The sequence below is a fragment of the Danio aesculapii genome, chromosome 16 (assembly GCF_903798145.1).
Source record: "Danio aesculapii chromosome 16, fDanAes4.1, whole genome shotgun sequence".
Lineage (NCBI taxonomy): Eukaryota > Metazoa > Chordata > Actinopteri > Cypriniformes > Danionidae > Danio > Danio aesculapii.
The window spans coordinates 29,619,239-29,642,310 of NC_079450.1; the positions used below are offsets into that span (position 1 = coordinate 29,619,239).

The 23,072-nt window shown below is 35.6% G+C and overlaps 1 protein-coding gene across 1 annotated transcript in view; it reads right to left on the bottom strand.

Annotated features, from left to right (window-relative positions):
* ptpn3 (protein tyrosine phosphatase non-receptor type 3) overlaps positions 1 to 23,072 on the bottom strand; it is a 53,758-nt gene that overhangs the window by 14,382 nt on the left and 16,304 nt on the right. The window contains exons 7-22 of the mRNA XM_056475441.1: positions 22,191 to 22,243; positions 21,849 to 21,966; positions 18,225 to 18,312; positions 18,028 to 18,116; positions 17,654 to 17,717; positions 17,346 to 17,476; positions 17,124 to 17,249; positions 13,908 to 14,021; positions 13,716 to 13,806; positions 7,555 to 7,632; positions 7,408 to 7,464; positions 7,165 to 7,321; positions 5,551 to 5,708; positions 5,356 to 5,446; positions 3,231 to 3,295; positions 2,953 to 3,093 (exon numbers count right to left, since the gene is read on the bottom strand). Of these exons, the coding sequence (XP_056331416.1) occupies positions 2,953 to 3,093; positions 3,231 to 3,295; positions 5,356 to 5,446; positions 5,551 to 5,708; positions 7,165 to 7,321; positions 7,408 to 7,464; positions 7,555 to 7,632; positions 13,716 to 13,806; positions 13,908 to 14,021; positions 17,124 to 17,249; positions 17,346 to 17,476; positions 17,654 to 17,717; positions 18,028 to 18,116; positions 18,225 to 18,312; positions 21,849 to 21,966; positions 22,191 to 22,243 (1,621 nt within the window). The remainder of the gene's footprint in view (positions 1 to 2,952; positions 3,094 to 3,230; positions 3,296 to 5,355; positions 5,447 to 5,550; positions 5,709 to 7,164; positions 7,322 to 7,407; positions 7,465 to 7,554; positions 7,633 to 13,715; positions 13,807 to 13,907; positions 14,022 to 17,123; positions 17,250 to 17,345; positions 17,477 to 17,653; positions 17,718 to 18,027; positions 18,117 to 18,224; positions 18,313 to 21,848; positions 21,967 to 22,190; positions 22,244 to 23,072) is intronic.

Consider the following 23,072-nt stretch of genomic DNA (forward strand, 5'->3'; position numbering starts at 1 on the left):
GTTTATGAGGACACACATTTGTATAACGACATGGGTATGACCTAGGTATTACAATGTTGAGGTGGTTTATGAGGACATAAACAGTGTCCTCATAATTCAAAACTGATAATAATCATACTTGACCAGTCTTTTCGCATTCAATATGTGCTACGTTTCCTGTGAGGCCTGGGTTTAGAGATATTTCATATAAAAAGTAGTTTTTTAAGAGCATAAAATAAATTATGCCACGAAGAGTCCTCATAAACCATCAAAACAAGTATGCTTGCGTGTTTTAAAATATTAGTTCACTCCAAAAATGACAATTCTGTCAACCAAAACAGACAAAGAGTTACATGAAGTGCTGCAGTATTAATAAACATGAGCATACTTGATGATAAAATGAAAATTCTGTCATCATCTACTCAATCCCATAACAAGTTTGTTCATCCTTCATCCTCATCAGATATTTTGAATCGTTTTTTAATATTCTTACCCACATATTGTTGCAAACGTAACATTCAAAAATACTTTCATTCATCTTTTCAACAAAAAAGAGAGGTTTCTGGCCCTATACACTCAAAAACCTGTTGTTTTAAAATGTTTTTCAAAAAGCTTCATAAGTAAATCTATATGAAATAAGCACTGTGATTCAAGTTTTATGAAGAGACACAATCAGTAAAATTGACCAGATTAAAACGTTGTTTTTTGCTTGCATATAGACATTGATCAGCAAACATAGGCTGCATTCAAAGGCTTAGGCAATTGACTTGTTGCCTCACTTTCCTATCAGGCAGTAACTCTGGAGGAATCATTTGTGAACAAAGGCACCTTGCAAAATGTATTTCAGACAGACTTTTAAGACAGCATAACGATTTAATCATGTACAACATAGAGAGAACTTACTACAATACTTACTTCTCTCGAGAAAAGTAATCAAAAGTGGAAAATGTTGTTCAAAGACCTACATTTACACACAAACTTGTACCCAAGCAAGGCTTAAAGATGACATCTTGAGATTTAAAATTTTTAGAAATGAAAACGATATCAAAAGATACATCTTTGCTGTCTTCAAAATAGATGCTAAGCAGATTTTGGATTTGAACGCACCTCGATGGCTTCCTGTGTTGGAATGCTGCCTCTGAAGCAAGCATTTTAGAGCTTTTGAATGCAGCCATAAACAGAAGCTCAACAATACCTGCTTAAAGGTCCCGTGAAGTGCTTTGAATTGTTTTTATTCGATGTTTGACGTAATCTTAACTGAAACATAGAGAGTGTGGGACATAGTGTAGCTCTTGCCCTTTTTTAAAAAACAAGCAAGAGCGTTTTGTTTTACCACAGCTCCACCAGTGAGAGTGAAAAGCAAATGAGAAGTGTCTTTAAGGGGGCGTGGCATGTAAGATGCTAGATAGCATTTGATTGGTCAAGATTTGATGAGAAAGTGAAGTATGAGGTGAGGTGAATAAGACTGTTGATCCATTTAGGCGGAAGTGACAAACTACAAGCTTTTCATGTTGATTAGTGATGTCCAGATCCTATCACATGATCAGAAATCGGGCCTGATCATGCGGTTTCAGACTCGATCGGAATCGGACTTTACCTCCTGATCAGGACTCGAATATATATATACATATATATATATATATATTCTCATTTTTTAACACATCTATAGTTATGCGGCGACACAGAGTTAGACCTCTTTCTGGACTTCACACAGAAACGGCAACGTGTGCGGCATGACACCGCTTTGTTGCAGAGACATTATTGGTTAAATGCCTTTGCAAACACTGGGACTTTTTTTGTTTACATGCCTGCCGGGTATTTTAAGTTGAGGTGCTATTTGTTTTTAATATTAGATTTTTTTTTACTGTTTACTGAATTTATGTTATTTATTACTTGATTGTTCAAGCTACCTCAGAGAAGTGCTCTGTTTGTTACCACAGTTGTTGAATGTTAAAATAAGATGAATAAAATAAAAAATAAGGAACATCCTGGATCTGTTTCTTTGCTCTTCTTTATACTTTTTTAAATGTATTATAGAAGTATCAGATCGGGATACTTAAAATCAAGTGAATCGGAGGCAAAAAAAACCTGATTGGACATCCCTAATGTTGATATTAATTTTTATATTTACTAAACACCAATGTTGTCACTGTTTTGGAGCACTAGCTTATTCATATTATTCTCCGCGTACGAGCGGGCGCATCCATTTGAATCTTTTTGGCTCGAGACTTCCGGTCTCATTCACTTCCATTCATTTTTAGATGTTAAAAACAGCTCATTTTGCTGCTTGATGTTGCAAACTGATATATTCTTATTATATTATTCAATTTAAACAGTATAGTCATGCAAACACTTGTTTGTAGAGCAAATAGTTTGACCGTTTTCTGCCGTTTGTTATTCCTAGTCATTTCTCCCAAAGGTGACTGAATCAGAAGTTCTAAAACAATTGCAAAATTGAAGAATAAGGTAAATAGATATCCTAAAAACTAACAATACCGATACTAATATCTAAAAAACGTATTTTAATTTCATGGAACCTTCAACAAAAATTAACCTCATTGGTTCTTGCGAAAACTTAAACGTGTCACATGATGCACTTAAATAAACCTAATTTGTTCTTGCGCATCAAGCAAGCATGTCTTAGCTTGCATGACCAAATCTGCAGATCCATGTTCAAATGTTATTCAAAGTCTAAATGGATTAAAATTCTGTTCTATTTATTAACATTGTAAAAGCCAGAGAGACTTTGCAATGGAGGGACAGAAATGGCTGAGATTTTATTAAAAATATCTTGTTTTTTAAGGACGAACAAAACTCTTATGGGATTGAAACGACAAGTAGATGATGACAGAATTTTCATTTTTTGAGGTCAACTAAACCCTTTAAGTATGTTCATGTTTATAAATACTGCAGTACTTGATGGAACTCTTTGGTTGTTTTTGTTTCATGTGAGGCGAGCACGTGCTGAAGTACCCGTCCTCTCTCAGTCAGCGTAGTCAGCATTATGATGACATTGACGTCCTGCTCCCACACACTCCTCCAGAAGTGTGTACAGGTGTGCGGCAGTGGACCCTGAGCTGCTATGTACTGCAAAACACAACCTGCTGGCTCAGTCTGACACACGCACACACATACACACAAAGAAACACATATCGTCAAGTCTTCAGTTAGTCATCCAGAATCATGAATCAAAACTTTTCAATTCATCACTAAAGTGAAGCAATGAAAAGGATGACTGGGACGAGACATACCTTCACGTGACTAGCATTGATGTAATCCTCCCCCTCCTCCTGCAGCACCACCCTGGTGATGTCATCTGAAAGAAAAGAGTGAACGGGCAGAGAATGAGGAAGAGGGATTTGCGGATTATGTGAAAACACCTCTGAAGACTAGTTTTAAAAAGCATTACGCCTCATTCCCCATCGAGAGCTTATATGCAAATTAATAAAATAACATGTTTGACCTTAGGCCTGATCTACTCAAGTGTGCTAGCTTTGTTCAATCTCATCACAGTCATGCAGTTGTGGTAAAGCACAAACCTCCTGAAAAAAATATTTTCAATTTTTTTAATTGTTATTTCCAAGGCTCTTTTTGAACTTTAAAATGTTGTTTTGACACCAGGATCATTCATGACAGTTTCTTAGGGATATCCTTATATAGCCTGAAGATCAAACCAAACTAATGCTAGGTTCACTTAAAAAAATACATAAAATATGTATAAATTATTAATTATTATTTAGATTTCTATATATACACATGAATGTAACAGCAAGAAATAGCAATGCAGATTTTGTTGGAAATGCTAATAAAACTTTAAGTGCCCTTATATTACCTTTCATGCAGCATGTAAGAATAAAGTACATAATAAAGTGACACTACCACCCTTAAAAGAAAGAACAGATTCTCAACTATCACAGTCAGTTCGTCAACAACTCCACTTTCACTACTGTAACTGATCTACACATTCAATTTTTTTTTTTAAGTGAGTAAACCCATTGTTTATAAAGTTATTAGTTCATTTACCCAAAAAAGGGAGTAAACATGTTGCCTTAAAATGATTAAGTAAATGAACTATGTGTATAATTATAATAATCAAGTTTATTCAACTTAGAAGTTTCAAACAATGGGTTTACTTACTTTACTAAAACTAAAGTCAACTTGTCACTATTAAGGCAACATTTTACTCACGTTTTTTTAAAAAGTAAAATAACTAATTGCTTTTTTATTCTGTAAGAAATCACATTAATAACAATAAATCTCATGAGAAACAATAAATGCCACTATCCGTGAGAGCAGAGTGAAGCTGTGGTCACACTGCACTTTTCTCCCCATAGACATCCATTCATACGTACACGAATGCGTCAAAACGCAAGCTCGTGCTAAAAGTTTCACAGTTCGCTGTGTTGGAAAGTTCAAGCTTGGTGAACTCTGACCTGCGAAATCGCATCACATGATTGCCTGAGACCAATCAAAGATGAACATGATCTCTCTGGAGAGAAATTTAAAACATGGACCAATCGCTCGCTTTTTTAATGTCTAATCATCTTGTTTAATCCTGCCACTTTTCGCAGCACCGTACAACAGAATTGTACATGCACAAACTCTAGTGTGACCACAGCATGAGGCTGGTGGTTTGAGTGTTACCGAGCGTCACCTATGTGCCACACCGGTCTTGAGTCTCACAGAGGACTGTGAAAGAATAAAATGAAAAGTGACGACAGAAGAAGAAGAGAGTACCAGGGCTGGAACTTGTTATGTGTGATTTTGCTATGAGTTTGTCATTCATGAGGGGCTGCCACCACCCATTTGTTTTCTTAATCAAAGTATTTTAAACATTTACAAGTTATTCGCCTCCTTCTTCTGGTGGCTAGATAGCCATCTAATTACTTCATTACAATCTTCCTTTGTGCTTAACAGAAAAACAAACTTGTTTGGACACACTTGAAATTAATTTTTTTATTTTCGGATTAACTATTCCTATATAAACTATTAAAAAAAGCATAACTGTGTATCAACATGACCTTGAGTTTTCCACTTATAAGTATGAGCCATTGATGTCTATTTTTTTTAACTTCCCTTAATTATTATTTTAATATCACAAGAAGGCAGCATTACTCCATTAACACTTCACCAGTTCATGCATTCCCTGGAAACTGAAACCGCTGTTAGTGCCATGCTTTACTGTCTGAACTACAATATAAATGTGCTGTTGTTTGTCTACATTTTTAAGTGAAACAATCCCACTTAAATGAAACCTCCACATTTTAAATAAAAAATATTATATATTTATTATATAATAACCAAATAACACAATTATGCTATAATGCGCTTTCCGTTTAACTTAATCTTGCTGGACATGAAAAGCAATACACTTACATGGTAACACATCTTTGTACCGATTCTTGTCCATATTCTCAGACTGCTTTGCGCAAGACATTAACATTCCTTCTTTCTTCCTGTACAACTTCTGTGAGCAGCAAAACACACAAACACATGCGCTGATGACAATTATCAGCAATGCACACACTCATGCCAACTGACACATGCTGTAAAACAATCACGTGGCCCAACCTCAAAGTGCAGAAGCAGCGTGCCAGTGACCAAACCCTTTTCCAGACGGGCCATGGACTCCTCTAGTGTCTCTCCAGATGGATGAGTGGACAGTGGGGATATTTCACCCGGAAGGGTGAGGCCGAGCTGTAGTGTGGGTTCGACTCGTAAAGAGACACCTGGAAATGTTAACAATAGCATAAAAGTATTTGTTATGGTCAGAGATTTTAACTAAACTGCTGTCAGCATTGCTCAACAGAGGCGGTGTTTTGTTTTGTTTGTTTGGAACTCTTTAAGTGTTGCCATGCCCACTTATTATAAGCAGTGTTGGGTTGAAGTTACTTCAAAAAAGAAATTAATCAATAATTACATCATTACCATTGTCTTTTCTAATTACTGTCTAAAAAAAGTAATTTACTCAATGAGTAAATACTATTAATCTCTAATCAATCCTCAACACAAATCAACCTCTTTGAAATTCGTTTCAAATATTGGCTTTTTTTTTAAGATTTATTTTTGGCTATATTATTTTTATTATTTTGCCTTTATTAGATAGGACAGTAACGAGACAGGAGCAAAGTTGGAGAGAGAGAGAGGGGGGGGGGGGGGGGGGGGGGGGGCCGGGGTAGGGTTGGGAAATGTCCCCGAGCCGGGATTCTACCTCGGTACGCCCTGAAGTGCTTTAGTGCACCATGTGTCGGCACAAACTATAATATTGGCTTTTTAACTCTATTATTGATAAATAATAAAACAATACTTTAATACTGTTATTTTAATAACAAATTTAGAATTATTTAGTTAACAAACAGATTTGCTAAAAAAAGAAGTTACATCTAAGGGCCCTATCATACACCCGGCACAATAATGCGCAAGATGTGTTTGGTGCAATTAGTTGCTATTTTCAGACCAGTGAAACTCCAATTTTCATGCTTAGCAAATGCGCCAAGGCATGACGCAGCTGACCCTTAAAGGAAATGGGAAATGAGTGTCTAATTGGTTTAATGCATATTATGCATAAAACACACCCATAACTTATTAAGAGAATAAGCACAACCCTGTTAGACCATGCGCCATGGTGTAAATCTTATTTTTACATCCTAAAAATAGCAAGTGTTGCAGCTAGAACGTTAAAATAGAGCCCTAAATGTATCAAAATATAGGGCATGTGTCCTTACTCAGTTCATTATTTCTGAGGAATGTCCAATTATCAGGCAAATGTAACACGCTTCATAAAAAAACAAAAAAAAAACATTTGTGAAACAAAAAATACAATTACTTTGCTTTTCTGAACAGATTTATAAATAACTCTATTCATTATAAAAAGTAATGATAAAGAATATTTATAAAGAATTCAAGTATAAGTAACTAATTATATTTTCCTCAAATGCTTTTTACAGTGGATAAGTAATTTAATCGTGGAAACTAGATAATCTGTAACTAATTAGTCCCAACGCTGATTATAAATATTACCAAAAAATGAAAATGACTTTATTTATTCTCCCTCTATTCTATAAATCTATTAATGAATACTCATTCAGTTCTACATCAAAGGTACAGTATCAACAATAAATTTCCCCTACAGCATTTTTGTTTTGCCCAATATAAACGTACACATGCACAACAACAAAACTGCACCTTTGCGGCGCACAAGCAATGCGAGCTCCTTGCTGTGTGACTCTCGGCTTGCTTTGATGAACATGACCACCTGCTGATGTGTGTGTTCTGAAATGTCCCGTCCATTTATCAGCAACACCTGATCTCCCTCCATCAGTGGAGGCACACAGCGACCGGCCTGCGAACACAGCCAATATTTGAGCAAACAGAAAAATCCTGACACTCATTTGTAATCTCAAACAGCCGGGGCTTTTTATGGCTTACCGGAGATGCAGTGTTAACATGAGAGATGGCCAGGGGCATCTTCTGATCCACGCCTCCCTAAACATTAACCAAGAATATCCTGATACATGAGCTTCCTAACTAAATTAGCTGAAGGCTATTGGAACAATATGAAAACGAATAACTCACTTTGACATTAAAGCCAAACTTGCCATCTTGGTCTGGGCTGATCCTCACAAGCAGCAGATCACCATCCGCTGTCACACTCTGTGCACAGATAACCAAAAAAAGAGGGGATTAGGATGAAAATAATAATAAAAATGAAGATCTTTAGCTTTAAATTAATTAAATGCTAGCATGTTTGACAATGGCAGCACAGTGGTTCAGTGGTTGGCACTGTCGCCTCACAGCAAGAAGGTCACTGGTTCAAGCTCAGGCTGGGTCAGTTGGTGTTTCTATGTGGAGTTTGATTGTTCTCCCTATGTATACGTGAGTTTCCTCTATGTGCTTCAGTTTCCCCCACAGTCCAAAGACGTGGTATGAGTGAATTGAATAAGCTAAATTGGCCGTAGTGTATGTGTGTGAATGTGAGAGTGTATGAGTGTATGAGTGTTTCACAGTGCTGGGTTGTAGCTGGAAGGGCATTCGCTGTGTAAAACATATGCTGGATAAATTGGCAGTTTATTCTACTGTGGCGAACCCTGATAAGTAAAGGGACTAAGCCAAAAGAAAATGAATGAATGAATGTTTGCCAATATTATTATTATTACTAAATAGGTTAAAGTTAAATAACCTTTTGATTTCTGCACAGACATTAGATTTGGGTTGTAACATATGTTGCCAGATTGAGGTTAAAATGCTTTGAGATTTGAATATTTCATTAATTCTGGGAGGTGATGAGCTTCATACAAGACCTGGCCACTTGACAAACATGGACAAAAAGAGATTTTTTGTAACTAGATTGAGCCATACAAAGTACAGGGGATTTCTGGGAGAAATAACAAAACAGGAGGGTGGCGGAAGAGAGTTTTGAATTTATTGCTGACTGAATTTTTCTGGCTATTTCATGGCAAAACCACATCAAAGTTACATTTTATAAGTATCACTTTTTTATAATAAAATAAATATAACAATAAAAAGACCTCAACGGCAATAAATAATACATAAAAAAACAAATCTAAAACATTTTTATGGTTTGCAAAACATTTTATAAATAATAATTAATACATTTTATAAATAATAATAATATATACATTTGATAAATATTTTAATATATATATAAAAAAATTACATCTTCATAAAATTATGCATAAAGATAAAAATCGAAAACTTTTTTATAAGGATTCACTTTTAAAAATATTACCTTTCAAGAGTGCACATTTAGTTATGCTTTTAGACAGAGAATCCTGAGCTCGGAGATAATTGAGCCCAGGACTCAAGCCTGATCAATAAGCATATAAGGGGTCCGAGATCAGGTAGGTCTCCCGAGAGCTCGCCCTGGTTAAAGTAGGAAAAGGAGGAGATGGGGTGGAAGGGTGGATTCTTCCAAAATGTAGATAAAGCAGTAGGGTTAAATCGGTCTGTTTATTGTAAGCTTGAATCAATCTTGGATTATTACTGATTACGAATGAAAGGCTAGTCTCGATCAATCATATCATGTGCTCCTCTCAAAATTAGTTTGTAAAACTTCACTTAAAGCCTCTCCAGATAAAAATCGATGTCTGATAACATTAAAAATAGGACTTTCCAAAAGTATATATTTAACATTTTGGTTTCTGTTGTAATATTGACATTTTGGGGAACTTCTCCTTTTAGTAAATGTTCATGAGTGAGTCTCGTGTTACGGATAAAGCATCTTGTGTAAACAATCTCATCATCTCTTGAGTTAAAAATAAAAGTTAGATTTTTCCCTACTCCTGGCTGGATTTCAAAATGTTTATTTTTGATCACTGATCCCATTCTGTTTGCCATTTGTTAAGAATATAGCCTTTTATTAGTGGCTTTAAGTCTAAAAGTGGGATTTGGCACTCCTTTATTCTTCCTGTTAGGGCTTTTTTTGGCAGCTTTGGGTGGCGGGAGACGGGTGTGAAATATGGGAGACTCCTGGGAAATGGGAGTGTTGGCAGGTATGATTATAGCACATAATGATAAAAAAAAAAAAAACGACGTGACCTTGGAATGTTATTGCCCCCTTTGTCAGAAGACATCCTCAAGCTACTTTGCACACTGATAGCTTGAAATTTCTTCTGTAGAATACATAAACTGGCATGAGAGTAGTTTTTCTTAAGTAATTACAAAATGTAACTTAGAAATTACTTAGAAATTAAAGTTAGAATTTTTTAATTAAAAACTTAGAATTACAGCAATTGTAATTATTTTATTTGCATTCCTTTTATTTATGTATTTATTTAACTTGTAGGTTTTATTTTATTTTATTTAGGTGTGCGAGTTCCTCAAACTGATTAGTAATTGAAAATCTAAATTTCACTTTAGTCTCAGATTTTGTGCCTTACTACTGTTTTAAGGGTGCCCTATAATGAAAATCTGCCAAGGCGTAGTAGAATAATAAATGATCAGTGTATGGAATTGGGCATACTGTGAGCCTTGGACGCCACTGTATCCTCATTCTCATGTAAATTCCACGAGTGTAAAACCCCGGTGGACGACGGGCCAATCAGAGGACAAAACAAATCGTGACGAGATTCACGGGCCATGTCCTCCACATTTGCATGTAATCCTAATTTGGGTCATTCATCTGACCTGACGAGCAGTCATGTCATCAAGCTCTGAAACCATTAATATGCATGCCTCATGCTGCGTTTGATAAGCAACAACGTTTTCTAGTGAGACAACAATGATCATTTTCCTTTTATTTTAAGTGTATAGTTCACTTACTATGTATGAGGGACTTTTATTTTGAAAAATACATCTCTATCACTCTCATTTGTCATGTTTAATTATAATTCAGCCTTTATCCACAACAGATCTGGAGAGCAAAATAGGTAAACGTTACTCTGATTGGGTTTATATTTGTCTGTGTTCAGCGTACATCATGCTGTGCGTGTAATATTCACGACACAAGCCATATATGGTCAATCATGGACCTTCTGAGTCTATGGGTATTTTATGGAGTAAGAAATTATCTTATAAAACCGTTTCTGGAGATTTTTTTAACTTACCAAAGCCATAAACCATCAGAGAACAATTTTACTTATTAAACCACTGCAGTATTTGGCACCTTTAAAGTATTTTCCAGTCATATTCTTGTGATTTGAGAGTTAGTTTTTCCGTGACTCATCAGCATGAGTGTAATGTCAGTTCACTGCTTGGATCTGTCATGAGAAGAAAGGATATTTCTGACAGCTAACTGCCTTGATGCTGGACTCAGTTTAGATCCTGTGTCCTGTTATTTCATTCAGCATTCACTCTTCTGCTTCGTTTTGATTGCCTTTCAAAAATCCAATCAAACAGTATTCCTGAACACATCAGAGTTTATAGATGTAAATCTAGGGTGACATGTCCGGGGCATTATTTTATACGTAAATAAGCTACTGTAGTTTTATGACCAAAATGTAATTGTTGATTGATTAAAATGATTAAATGCTGTCTCAAAATTACAAACAGTATAGACAGGAATCAGCGAGTGAAATTCAATACCTTTTAAAGGGCACATAGTTTACCTGTTTTTTATGATTTAATATTAATATTATGGTTCATCTGAGTGTGCCGGTTTAGGTTCAGTTTAAAACACAATTCAGATTGCTTTATTATCATGTGTTAAAAAGTGCCATTTTGGGGGCATGTACACAGCTCGCTGTTTCGCTGTTTCATGCTTCACATGAAAATTAGTTTCGACTTCCCGCCCAACGTAACAAGGGGGCGGAGCCAAGACCTCCCCCGCTCTGTGTTTGGCAAAAGACAGGCAGACAGAGAGAAGCAACATGAGCGAGAGGACCAGCATTCAGCTGTACATGTACGATTCGGACACAGACCAAGCAGAGAGTACAAAATCATTTGTGTCTTTGTATAGTTTTACAGCCAACTGTGTGCTAGTTTAAAGTGCAGAGCTTGTACACCGAGACTAACAACCGAGCACACTGAATTAACTTTGACTGAGGCACCGGATGCGCTGCTCAGAGCCGCGACATGGCACACCAGACACGCACATTTGGAGGTTGTTAATAAAGAAACTATTCAGATGGTGATCTGTGGCACGGCAGAAACATGAAGTGTCCCGAATCGTGGCTGGGCGCCGCGGACACCCGCCGACTTGAAGTGCCGTTGTGTGTACCCTGATAGAAAACTATGTTTACAATTTAGAAGTTTAGCGGAGCGTCACTCAATGCAGAGCGTCGCTTCTGGTGTGTGACCTGCAGGCAAGTTCCTTATTTTATTTCCAATGGAGAGACACACACGTGAGGCAACGCGTTTGCACTTTCCAGCTGCACCTAGTTACGATCCCAGGGAGCTTCTGTGACCACAAGAAATGCAAACGGCTGAAGTTTAAGGTAGACGCAATGAAAAGTACACGTTTGCAAACCTACCTAAAGTTACAAACAATAGTTTCGATTAAAGCGATCATGTGGAGAATATTGATATGTGTTGAGCCTAAAGAGCCTTACATCTAAAAATAGAGCAAGGGTGTTCCTTTAGCAATATCGCTTTGACTCACACGCTGAAAATGGCGGACGTGAAACAACAAACTGAGGACATGGTTATGCACGCCTGTCAATCAATATTGGTGGGCGGGGGGACCGCACTCCGTCAAGTTGCGGTTGCTCTAAAAACCGCTCCAATTGGTCCACTATTTTTATGTTGTTAAATTGAAAAAAAAAAAAGGACTGGGTGTGTTTACATCACCCCAATATGACAGTCTATACACTAAACCTACACACATGTCTGTCCAAAGGGGTTTTTTCACCATAGGTGCCCTTTAAGACCTTTTTAAAGACTCTTTCCATACATTTTAAGACCTTATAACCACTTTTCAACTGGAAATAATGGCGAGATTTTAACTTACAGTATATTTACTAAATATTAATCCAAAACAAAAACATTATTCATATACTGAATAAAAATCTATTAAATCTAGCTAATTCATTAGGTTGGCGCTTTTTGAATAGAACCTCAAAAATAATGGTGTTGCCTTAGTTATTGCAGTAAACAAAGCAGCATGATGTCAAATCTAGTAGGATTTCATTGATTTCATAAACTACACAGCATGAGGATATTCTCAGATTTAATTCAGGCAAACTTTAGCATACAACCATAGATTGTATAATCAAAAATGATATAAAATTTAATACCTTGCAAAATAGGCAAAATTTTTTTATACTTTTTAAGTGCCTTAAATTTCTCTACATTGACTTATCGACTTTTAATACTTTTTAAGACCCCCCCCGGACACCCTGTACAAATGTGTTAAATATTGCACTATAATTATTATTGTTGTTATTTTTCATCGCTGTTATGTTAGGGCATGCATGACTCCAGACTATGTAATTACTGTATTTGACCCTAATTATTTTGTTATGCTGCCTTGGGATGTTCAGGTCTTGGGGGTGGGGGTTGGGTTAAAACAATAATAGAAAGAAGGAAACCATAATGTTTACTGTTTTATTTTATGTACATTTTCCTTCAATTAAAAAACAAAATAATAATAATATTGTACCATAATCATTCATTCATTCATTCATTTTCCTTTGGCTTAGTCCCCTATTTATCAGGGGTCGCCACAGTGGAATGAACCGCTAACTGTTCCAACATATGTTTTAGGCAGTGGATGCTCTTCCAGCCGCATCCCAATGCTGGGAAACACCCACACACTCATACACTTCAGCCAATTTTGTTTATTCAATTCACCTATACCGCATGTCTTTGGACTGAGGGGGGAAACCAGAGCACCCGGAGGAAACCAACGTGAACATGGGGAAAACATGCAAACTCCACACAGAAATGCCAACTGGCCCAGCCGGGACTCAAACCAAAGACCTAACCGAGGGCTAACCTTTGAGCCACATATTTTGGGCTTATTTCATAGCCTTTTCCCCTCCTTTCTATGACTACGACTACTAAAAGGTTCATTTTTTCTGCCTTGTCCTTAAGGAATGACTCAAGATGTAAATAATAGCGGTTTTCTTTATTTCCGCATAATCTGTAAATCTAATATGGATTTTAACTGCCCCATTCATCAAACGCAACAATCCACACTGAACTGTGCCACAGGGAGCTTCTTCATATCAACCACTCATTTTAATGCAATGATCTTGATGATTAAGCTATTGAAGCGAGACCCTGTTGTGTGCCACATTTTTCCTTGATCTTGCGTCATCGTGTGTAATCACACTCACCTTATCCCAGACGTGCAGATCATCCTCTTCAATGGTGACATCATCACCATGAGACCAGCTGCCACTCCTCCGCTCCTCCTCCTGAGGTTTCCTTAAGTGTAATTTAGTTTTAATAAGTTACTATGAGAATGAATCAATACAAATGTATGGCTGTAAGACTGTACATCCGCATGCGTAGATTAGATTTATTGCCTGTAGGTATAAAAGACGTCTTCACTCTCGGTCACATAGCTCATTTCATTGGTCAGGTTGTCCACGGATGATGGCCGAGGATTACGGAAGTCATGACGTACACGAGGGCTCCGCCTACAAAGAAAAAAATGCAGACTTAGACCTTTAAAAATTATAACTATTTGCATAAAAAGTATTAAAGGGGGCATATTATGATCGCTCCACCGTCAGCTTCCTTTACTTAGGTGCTGTTTACACTAGTGTGTTTGTATTTTAATTACTGGTTTTTAGAATGAAAATGCTTCTTGTCCAGGCTTGCTTTTCAGAAAACCAGTCTCTGTTTACACTATACAGCTTGAAACGCATGATAATTGACCATTCATGCTCACTGCCCATTCATGTGCATATTTTGCTGCCATGCGTACTTGCAATCTAGTTGTGTAATGGTCATTTAAGGCGAGCTTGACAAATCAGGCAATGACATGATAAGCAATAAAGTGATTGTGGATAGCCGCAACTCCATTTTCAAAGGTGTGCATTTCAGTCCATATACAGTTGAAGTCAGAGTTATTAGCTCCCCCTTTCATTTTAAATTTTTTTTTAAATTTTTATATTTCCCAAATTATGTTAGACAGAGCAAGGAAATTTTCACAGTATGTCTGATAATATTTTTTCTTCTGGAGAAAGTCTTATTTGTTTTATTTTGGCTAGAATAAAAGCAGTTTTTAATTTTTTAAAACCATTTTAGCGACAAAATTATTAGTCCCATAAAGCAATATTCTACAGAACAAATCATTGTTGCCTAATTACCCTAAATTAACCTAGTTAAGCCTTTAAATGTCATTTTAAGCTGTATAGAAGTGTCTTGAAAAATATCTAGTCAAATATTATTTACTGTCAACATGGCAAAGATAAAATAAATCAGTTGTTAGAAATGAGTTATAAAAACTATTATGTTTAGAAATGTGTTGAAGAAATATTCTCTCTGTTAAACAGAAATTGTGGAAAAAATAAACAGAGGGGCTAATGATTCAGGGAGGCCAATAATTCTTCAACTGTATATCAATTTAGAGCACCAGCATTTGCAAACTAAAGTGGATTCTTTAACATTTTCAAGATGCTCTGGGGTTTCACAAGTTTCCTGGGGTAGTTTGGATGCCAAACACTATCTCACAGCAATTCGTAACTTTTTGATTTAGTGGCTAATTCATATGAATTCGTACGATCTCATTCATACGATTTAGTACGATTTGCTCATCCCCCAATGACAGTTGTGTTTACAGGCAGAGTTGGGTGCCACACCTCCTTTTTAAAATCGTACATTTTTGTACGGCTAAACTTGTAAACACTTACATTTTCACATAAGATCAGGCTGGGATGCCAGATGTAACAAAACATATGCCTTTTAAAACAAAATCACACTAGTGTAAACGGAACCTTATTCTTTAGATCAATACAATTTTTGAACTATTTCTGAACTCCCTCAAACGTCTCATCTTCAGTTCTGCATTTTCTTCTAGTACTGTAATTTCCCATCTATAGTGCAGTGAGAGCAGGTTGAGTTGTGTTTAGCAGTGTGTTGTCATCCTGTTCAACTGCTTCACAGATGTAATATACTGATACATATAATTTCATCACCAACCAGTGTTGGGGGTAATGCATTACAAGTTATGTGAGCGACATAATAATATTACTTTTCTAAGTGACGAGTAAAGTAACACATTACTTTAAAAACTTAGAATAAAGAAATTTCTGAATGAAATTAACATGGTCACACTGAATCATGCACTTAATAAGAGAATTTGGTCCCTGTGGAAACACAGAAACAAAGATGGCAGGCCAGAGCCTTATATTTCTGCGATGGAAGTATTCTCATTATTTTGAACGCAATGAAGAAAAAAGTAAATGAAGGTGCATGTTATACAGTGTGTTGTTAATTGCAGAGCTTCTCTATTAAAAAAAAGAAAATACCTACCCCAAAGTTCTGAAAGAGATCAAGCCTCAGGCAGGTAAGAAAAAGTAATACAAAAGTAACTCAAAAGTAACGTAATGCATTACTTATTTTAAAAAGTAACCAGGTAATGCAAATTACTTTTTGGTGGACTAATTCAATTTTGTAATACAGTGTACATTACATTCAAAAGCAACTTTCCCCAACACTGTCACCAACTGTTTATATTTACAGACATACAAAATATTGTGAGAAGGTTTTGACAAAACCTAATGTGTATTTAACAGTTGACAATGAAAGAGGACTTAATGCCATCTGAAAACCGCATGTCAGAGGTTTATTTAGACAAGGCTTTAAAACACATGCAGATCATTTGTTTGATCTGAGTAACAGCTGCGAAGTCTCCGCCCACTTCTGATAAAGGGGGTGGGGAAAAGCAGCTCATTTGCATTTAAAGAGAGAGATGAAAACTGTGTGTTTTTCGGTTCTACTCAAAAGAGATATTAAGGCATGGTATCAATAAAAAAAATGACCCAATGGTATTTTGAGTTGAATTTAAAACACACACATTCTAGGGACATCTACAGTTGAAGGCAGAATCAAAATCCCCTGAATTATTAGCCACCCTGTTTATTTTTTTCCCCAATTTCTGTTTAACAGACAGAAGATTTTTTCAACACATTTCTAAACATAACAGTTTTAATAACTCATTTTTAATAACCAATTTATTCATCTTTGCCATGATGACAGTAAATAATATTTGACTAGATATTTTTCAAGATACTTATATACAGCTTAAAGTGACATTTAAAAGCTTAACTAGGTTAATTAGGTTAACTAGGCAGGTTAGGGTAATTAGGCAAGTTATGGTATAACAATGGTTTGTTCTGTAGACTATCAAAAAACTATATAGCTTAAATGGGCTAATAATTTTGACCTAAAATGGTTTTAAAAAAAAAAAAAATCAAAAACTGCTTTTATTCTAGCCGATATAAAACAAATAAGACTTTCTCCAGAAGAAAAAATATTATCAGACATACTGTGAAAATTTCCTTGCTCTGTTAAACATAATTTGGGAAATATTTTAAAAAGAAAAAAAATTCAAAGGGGGTTTTATAATTCTGATTTCAACTGTATAATATTATTTCTTGTAAAAAGAAAATGGCCCTTTTATAATTCATCAAAAAAAAAAACATACTAACAAAAATGTGTTGTTTGTTAAAATACATAAAACACTTTTAATCATTCCCTTAAAAATGATCTATAATATAGTTAAGCATTGTTACCAGTTAGGTGTATTGGGTGGTGACCGTGAGGGTAGACTCTTAGTCTCTAGCTGTTCCACTGAGCTGGACCTTACCATTGGGTTCAACATTTGCTCTCCAACCAGCTTTCGATACAGCGGGATAGAGCTTTAACAAAAACACATGCAATTAAACTCACATATTCATCTAGTGTGGGCAGCAATGAACTCTAATTAACTCCAGGAATAAAGACTGCTTATGCACCTCAGTTTTGAAGCTGAATGAGATGGTTTCCTGTTGTAGAAGGTGTGGTGGTCCACGCAGGATCTCCACAGGTTCTTACAGGCTCGTGAATTTGGCATGGAGAGAGAGACCACATGGTGGCCCAGCTCACCCTGTGCAATATATTAAAATGAGGAAAAACACAACACAAATCATCAAGTCTGAAACAAAGATATTGCTTTTGCAGTGTTCAGACTCTTTCAGGCATCAAGTATCTGGCTTTAATATGCTAATTTCTGTATTTTGTGTTTGTTTTGATGGACGAGCATGATTAAGCATGTATATCTTACATGTTTTCGGCGTAGGTGGACAAAGAACCTCTTCCTTTTGAATGAAATTTTGATGATGTTAATCCTGAAAAGAAAGCAGGGATTCAAAAAGTGCAGAAATAAAGTACACCAGAATCAAAACAGGGGTTTGAGGGCTTTTAATTTGACTAATAACACTAATTATACTTTTCTGCAGTGTTTGTAAATCCTTCATTGTAATGATAATCACAACACAGATCAAATCCGAAAGCTGTAGCACTCTCAAACGTCAATCATGGTAGAGAGAAACATTAATGTTAAAAAAAGTGGATTTTTTAAGAACAAAAATTAAGCATGTGCCAAAATATGTATTTGCAAAAAGAGAAAGGAAAAGGGATCTGATTGGCCAAACTCACCAGGGGAAAAAGCTGGAGCAAATTAAATGACAAAACAAGGCCACGCCCCCTGATGTAATGCCCACCCAAACGGCAGGGTTGCTGGCATCCTATAGACAGGGATTTAAAAAAAGAGAACTAAATCATTCATCAACATGACCACTTTAAAACAAGATTACATGTTATTATAGCTGCAGGATTTTCAATGCAAATTGCACCTGAGCATGATGCAGCTCCACTCCATATAGGTCTAATGTTCTGGCTGTATTTAAATAGCACAGCTCGGCGTCACTCTGAGACAGACCCCTGAACACACATTTAGACAGGCATTGTTAAATTCTGCATGTGGTGAAAATCAATTAGGGCACAATGAAATCAGTATAATTTCTTTTTCCAAATTCAGTTTTGCGGTTTAAAAATCACTTTTTTTGTTTACTATAATTTTTCCACTTGTTTTTTTTTCATGCTAATGGTTAAAAAGAATAATAATAGTCTATTTAAATTAAAACTATTTATTCAGGGTTAAACTACCATTTAATTTAAGAGATAAGTTTGGGTTAAGTTTAACCAATTGAAATATACTTCCATTAAATGTTAAAGGTTAATATTCACAGACATTAGTCCACAAAATTGATGATTATGTGCACAGCATTGCTTTTTTATAATTATGTTTATTGGATTTTCCCAGTAACACAGGCATAACAATACATCTTCAAAAGGCATGCAAAAAATATCATCACAAAACAATGGAGAAAAAAAAGAAAAAAAAAGCTCAGATTAAATATAAAACAGGACCACCTCAAATAAAACAGATCTGAAAAAGGGCTAAAATATATATTTTCACATAATAATACAGTTTCAATATTCCTTTTAGCATGATAGGGCAAAGACTTGGGGCTCTATTTTAACAATCTACGTACAAAGTCTAAAGCGCATGGCGCAAAAGCATTAGGCTTGTCAAAATGTACTTTTGCTATTTTGAGGACGGAAAAATACGCTCTGCGCGGGGCGCATGGTCTAACAGGGTTGAGCTTATTCTCTTAATGAGTTATTATGGGTGTGTTTTGAGAATAAATCAATCTCATCTCCCATTCCCTATTAAGAGTCAGTTGCGTTGCTCCATGGCGCATTTGCTATTTACACAGCGGACTTTGTAAGTGGAAAAATTGAAAGCTTCACTAGCGAGAAAACAGTTAAACAGACCATCTGTAGTGTGAAGAATTAACCCCTTCCAATCGGCCTTTACTTTCTCTTTCTCTGACTGTGTCCGAAATCACATACTTCCATACTATATAGTACACTAAAATCAGTATGCAAGCAGAGTAGTATGTCTGAATTCATGGAATTCAAAAAATAGTATGCAAGAAGTACCCGGGTGACTTACTACTTCCGGCGAGATTCTGAAGTGTGCATCAGATGGATGCTACGCTGTCCCATGATGCCCAATGAGAGAATTTATGAATGGGAGTGAAGTGAGGAAACTCACACAGGTAGGTCACGTGATCATGACAAAATGGCGGATGTAGTACATCTGAGTTCCGTTCATACTACTGACATTCAGACTGTATAGAAAGTACTTTTCTAACTGCTGAGTAATACGTTTAAATTCAAATGCAGTACCTACTGAGTAGTAGGCAGTTTCGGACCCAGCCTCTCTTTCGTGAATAAGGAAACGGTGTTGTACACTCCACTGAAGACATCCATTAGTCTACATAATTAATTTTGTTTGTTAAGCACAAACATTTGTTCAAAAGTATTTCTAAATTCTGTTCTAATTTCCAGCAAACGAATAAATGAACAAGAATAATGAAGCGTGGTCAAAAAACTGAAAATTAACAGGAAAATTAAGGTTGCGCTGGTCTGAAAATAGCAACATGTCGCGGCAAACACGTCTTGCACCTTACTGTGCCAGGTTTATGATAGGGCCCTAGGTTCCAAATAATCCAAATATGGAGTCCAAACTTTGGAAAAATTGTCATGTTTTCTGGTGTAAAACATGGGTAAGATGTTCAAGGGGAATTAATTAAAAAATTATCTTGTGCCAATCTTTAAGTGATGGAGATTTATCACTAATCCAATTAAGTAATATATTTTTTCTGGCAGCAAAGGTTAATATATTATACAATTTCTTATTAGCTGATGAAAAAATGCATCCATTAGGTATACCCCAAATCAATGAAACTTGGTCAAAATCCAGCTGCATGTTAAAGATCTGTTCCATTTCCCCAGCACCAAAGACCAAAACCTTTGCAGTCTGTTACATGACCACATACAATGTGTTAAAGTTCCAACATCAGTTTTACATTTTAAACACATAGGCGAATTAGAAGGGTTAAAAAGATGTCTGCGGTTAGAAGAGACGTGGAGGTGTGTGTGGAAATATGGAGATAATTATCAATTTATATTTCTCTTGTACCTGTACAAACAGATATTTTCTTAGCATTAGACCAAATATCATCCCATGTTTCCTCATCGATATCAGTATCTAATTCTTCCCCCATTTGGTTTTAATTCTCTGTATATCAGCAGATGGGATTGAACATACAGACCCATAAAAATCTACCCACATACATCTTTCCTGATGACAAAAATAATAACCTCTCAATAGAAGACACCTCACAATTTATAACAGGTGTTTTGTTGTTAGTGATACAATGGCTCAATTGAAGAAAATGGAAAAATTGGTACTTCTACAGCATTGCTTTTGAATTATTCATCTAAACGTTGCCAAATCTGTGGCATTCTGTAGTAAATTTTTAATTTTGACCAGATTCTGCAAGTCTGACTATGACTGATTCAACATTTTCCCCCCACATCTATCTGTGGTTTTCATGTCATGTGCTTTTAATTAGCTTTTCGCATCTATGGTTTTTAAAGAATATTAAACTATGGATGCTGTGTATAGAAGGAAGCTGAGATGATGAATGTGATCATGGTTAGTATAAACATTAGCAACACATTTTCAGGTGCTAAAAATTCAGTTACTCTACTACTCAACTACTCAATCCAATAGCAAATAATTATTATTACCATGTGAGAGCAATACAGAAAACACATTATTATTCTGGTAACATTTCACTTATCCTCTTCTTTTGAATCTGACTAAATTAATCCAATATTGTCACTTGTTATTGTGTATCATTAAAGAAATTACCCCCCCCCCCCCAAAAAAAAAAGAAAAAAAATAAACATTTTTGATTTTCTGTATTCAGCTGAGCACTAAAGAAGATATGTTAAAGAAAGCTACCACCGACTGTCGACATCTATACTATGAAAAATAAATACCATGGAAGTCAATGTGGTTACAGTTTCCAGCTTTCTTCCAAGTATTCAAAATGGCAGAATGTTCAGTTTTGAGTGAACTGTCCCTTTAACTATTATAAGTAAAAGCAGAGCATTTAGTGCCACCTGGTGTGACTGAATGGAGGTGGAAATTCATTTGCATATTCATGAAACCAAATATAGTAAATGAGGTAACCTTTTAGTAACGCTGAAATCATTGTAAGATATGAATAGGATTGTTCACCCCAAAACAAAAACAAAAATTCTTCCATCATTTTCTCAAATCAGTTTGAGTTGATCACAAGAAAATATATTTTGAAAAATGATAAATAAAAAAATGGTAGCCATTGACTTTGTTTGGATATCAATGGTTACCAGTTTTCAACACTCTTCAAAATATCTTCTTTAGTGTATACACAATACTAATACACAAAACCTATAAAAGGTTTGGAATCACTTTTGACAGCAAAATAAGAAATGAAAATGGAATAAAACTAGTGACAGTGAGAGCTGTGATAGTGTGCGCGTGTTTGTGTGTGTGGGTGTGTGTGTTGACATACTTGTGCTGTGGATGCAGTGACTCCACCTTCAGAAGGAACTCCTGGTCTTGGTCAGGGATAAAATGGGTTTTACCGAGGTATCCAGCAGGAGTTTCCGGGTCATAATCTCCAAGCTCAGCTGTCAATCAAACAGGAGTATTAGAATGCCATGTTAGAAAACTAGATTGTATGTCTCCATAATCTGCAATCTGTACATTTGACAGGGCCATTAACCCCAGCTATTTCTGTTGGAAGAAACATGGCTTTCCCCAAGCACACAGACACATTCTCTGCCATATCTAGGCTGTTTCTATGGCAGGGCTGCCAGTCACACAGTGAGGAGCTGTAATTTCCTTGACTTACACTGAACAGAGTAAGAAGCAAGTACCACGGCTGAGCTTAAAGGACACTTCAGTCTGCAATAAAAACACATCATACATGGTTGTGACAGGAGTATTTTTTTCATCAGCATTTGTCATTATTAAATATGTAGTCTATTTGTTATTTAAATGTCAGGGTACCAATGTCCTGAGTGTTTAAAAATGTATATTTATTCCCAGTACTGATTTTACTAAATCAACCTCTCAGTCCATGAGTTACAACTTTCTGAGCTTTCATCTGGAAACAGAAACACCAGTTTTTTTTAAAACAATACAACCAGCATCCAGAATAATTAATATTAATGTGGGTTACTGGTATTTTTGATAATTCATCCATTCATTCATTCATTCATTCAATCTGAATAACTTTATCAATGTGGGTTGCTGGTATTTTTGATCATTCATTCATTCATTCATTCATTCATTCATAATAATCAATCAATCAATCAATCAATCAGAATATAATTAATTAATTAATTCATTCATTCATTTATTTATTCATTCAATCAGAATAATTTTATTAATGTGGGTTGCTGGTATTTTTGATCATTCATTCATTCATTCATTCATTCAGTCATAATAATCAATCAATCAATCAATCAATCAATTAATCAGAATATAATTAATTCATTCATTCATTCATTCATTTATTCATTCAATCAGAATAATTTTATTAATGTGGGTTGCTGGTATTTTTGATCATTCATTCATTCATTCATTCATTCATTTGTTATAATCAATCAATCAGAATATAATTAATTCATTAATTCATTCAATCAGAATAATTTTATTAATGTGGGTTGCTGTTATTTTTCATCATTCATTCATTCATTCATTCAATCAATCAGAATAATTTTATTAATGT